At 45.4% G+C, this 2,113-nt stretch overlaps 1 protein-coding gene across 3 annotated transcripts in view; it reads right to left on the minus strand.

Annotated features, from left to right (window-relative positions):
• Positions 1–236: 236 nt before the first annotated feature.
• The window catches only part of si:ch211-51c14.1 (protein kinase C and casein kinase substrate in neurons protein 3), a 13,067-nt gene continuing 11,190 nt past the window's right edge, over positions 237–2,113 (minus strand). For 2 of the 3 annotated variants that reach the window (XM_035527183.1, XM_035527177.1), the window contains exon 10: positions 237–1,915. In XM_035527183.1, coding sequence (XP_035383076.1) covers positions 1,806–1,915 — 110 coding nt within the window. In that variant the 3' untranslated portion in view covers positions 237–1,805. The remainder of the gene's footprint in view (positions 1,916–2,113) is intronic. The other variant, XR_004776178.1, reaches the window with a different exon arrangement.

Below are 2,113 nucleotides of genomic sequence, written 5' to 3' on the forward strand. Positions count from 1 at the left end.
GCATGCATGTGTGTGTTACAAGTGATCTGACCCTACTAGAGACCTACAGACAGAGATTTAAGAGAAAATAAATCACACACTGGATACTGTATGTGGGGCAGGTATGCACACACACACACACACACACACACACACACACACACACACACACACACAGCAGTAAACTATTTAACATTCAGATTATACCCACACTCAGCTGAACTCAATGTATTCAACATATTACAAAAAAGAGATTCTTTTATGTTTAATATTTATTTATTCATAATTTGACATTTAGAAATAGCCTTTTGCGTGTATCATGTAACAGCTACTGCGTATAGGGAACATGTAAGATAATCTATGATATACACACACACACACACACACATTCTCTCTCTCTCACACACACACACACACACACACACACACACATTTAATAACCCTCAATGGTTAGAGTAACACTTTTCATACAGAGAGAAAACCACACAAGCAGCGGTGCCAATAGGCCCAGCTGCTGCTGGCTGACAGAAGCCCACTCATCACTGTACATGCACATGTTACTAACACTGATGCACACACCCAGGCAGGAGACCCACAACCCGCAGTATGTTTGTGTGAGAAACACACACATGCACACACACACACCACTGTAAGCCTCGAAAGGCAAGCCGTAAAGCCGTGAAAGTAAAGTGTTTGCTGAGGATGGGAGCAACAGCATGTAGGGCAGCACAGGCACAATCAGGTCACTGCAAAAATACCACAATTCAAACACTGAGCCATTTTACAGGCTTGCTCAACATGGTAAATACTCTCACAAAGTCTTAAACACTCTTAAACATTCTTAAACAATCTTAAATGTTCTTACTTGGAATACCTGCTAGTCTTTGGTGTGAAACATTGACCAGCCATATAGGATCAGCCCCACACACACATAATATAACAGCACTGCACATCAGACTCTCCCCAAGGCCTCAGCATATTAGAACACCTCACTGTCAGGTAGGACCCTCACACCTCACTGTCAGGTAGGACCCTCACACGTCGCTGTCAGGTAGAACCCTCACACCTCACTGTCAGGTAGGACCCTCACACCTCACTGTCAGGTAGGACCCTCTACACCTCACTGTCAGGTAGGACCCTCACAACTTACTGTCAGGTAGGACCCTCTACACCTCAGTGTCAGGTAGAACCCTCACACGTCACTGTCAGATAGGACCCTCACACCTCACTGTCAGGTAGGACCCCCACACGTCACTGTCAGGTAGAACCCTCACACCTCAGTGTCAGGTAGAACCCTCTACACCTCAGTGTCAGGTAGAACCCTCACACATCACTGTCAGGTAGGACCCTCACACCTCAGTCAGGTAGGACCCTCACACCTCACTGTCAGGTAGAAGCCGCCACACAGATTAATCGGCCCTTCAGAAGCCACAGTATTGGACAGAATGCAAGAGTATAATATCAAAATTTTGTCAAGAAAAAATGTAAATGAAGAAAAAATGTAAATTTATATGACAGCAGCTTGTCCCCCACATGATTTTAAAAAAGACTGCTCATGGACAACCTTCCCTAAATCACTCAGCACTTTCAGAAACCCAGCTAGAAGGGCAAAGCCTTTCAGCTTCCACAGGGAAAAGGTGACATAGACTCAAATAAAAATGACTCAAACAAACAAACAAACAAATGCTATGGAACAGTGCGGAGGCTGGGTGCAGATGTTTCCAGGACCCGAGCACCTAGCTGACTCTAAAGACAGAAGTGGTCAGAGCAAGAGAGGGAACATGTTGAGTACAGCGATATGGGGCGCTGTGGAGCTGCCGGTAGCCCTACACCACCTCGACATAGTTAGCTGGGTAAAGACCCTCTCTGCCTCCATCCATCATGCCTCTACACCAGCCCTGATCATCCTCATCTTCAGTCTTCAGAAACTGCTCCCCTGCACACACAATGCAGAATGTTAGCATTCCAGAACATACCTATTGCACACACATCCACACATACCCACACAGACATGCATGCTGATAAACGCACTCTCACACACTACCACACACACAGATAAACAAACCCTCCATATGTCAGTATCATGTAGTTTGACACCCTCATACATATGCACACACAGTATATGTTTTTTCAG

The sequence above is a fragment of the Electrophorus electricus genome, chromosome 1, assembly GCF_013358815.1.
Source record: "Electrophorus electricus isolate fEleEle1 chromosome 1, fEleEle1.pri, whole genome shotgun sequence".
Taxonomy (NCBI): Eukaryota; Metazoa; Chordata; class Actinopteri; order Gymnotiformes; family Gymnotidae; genus Electrophorus; species Electrophorus electricus.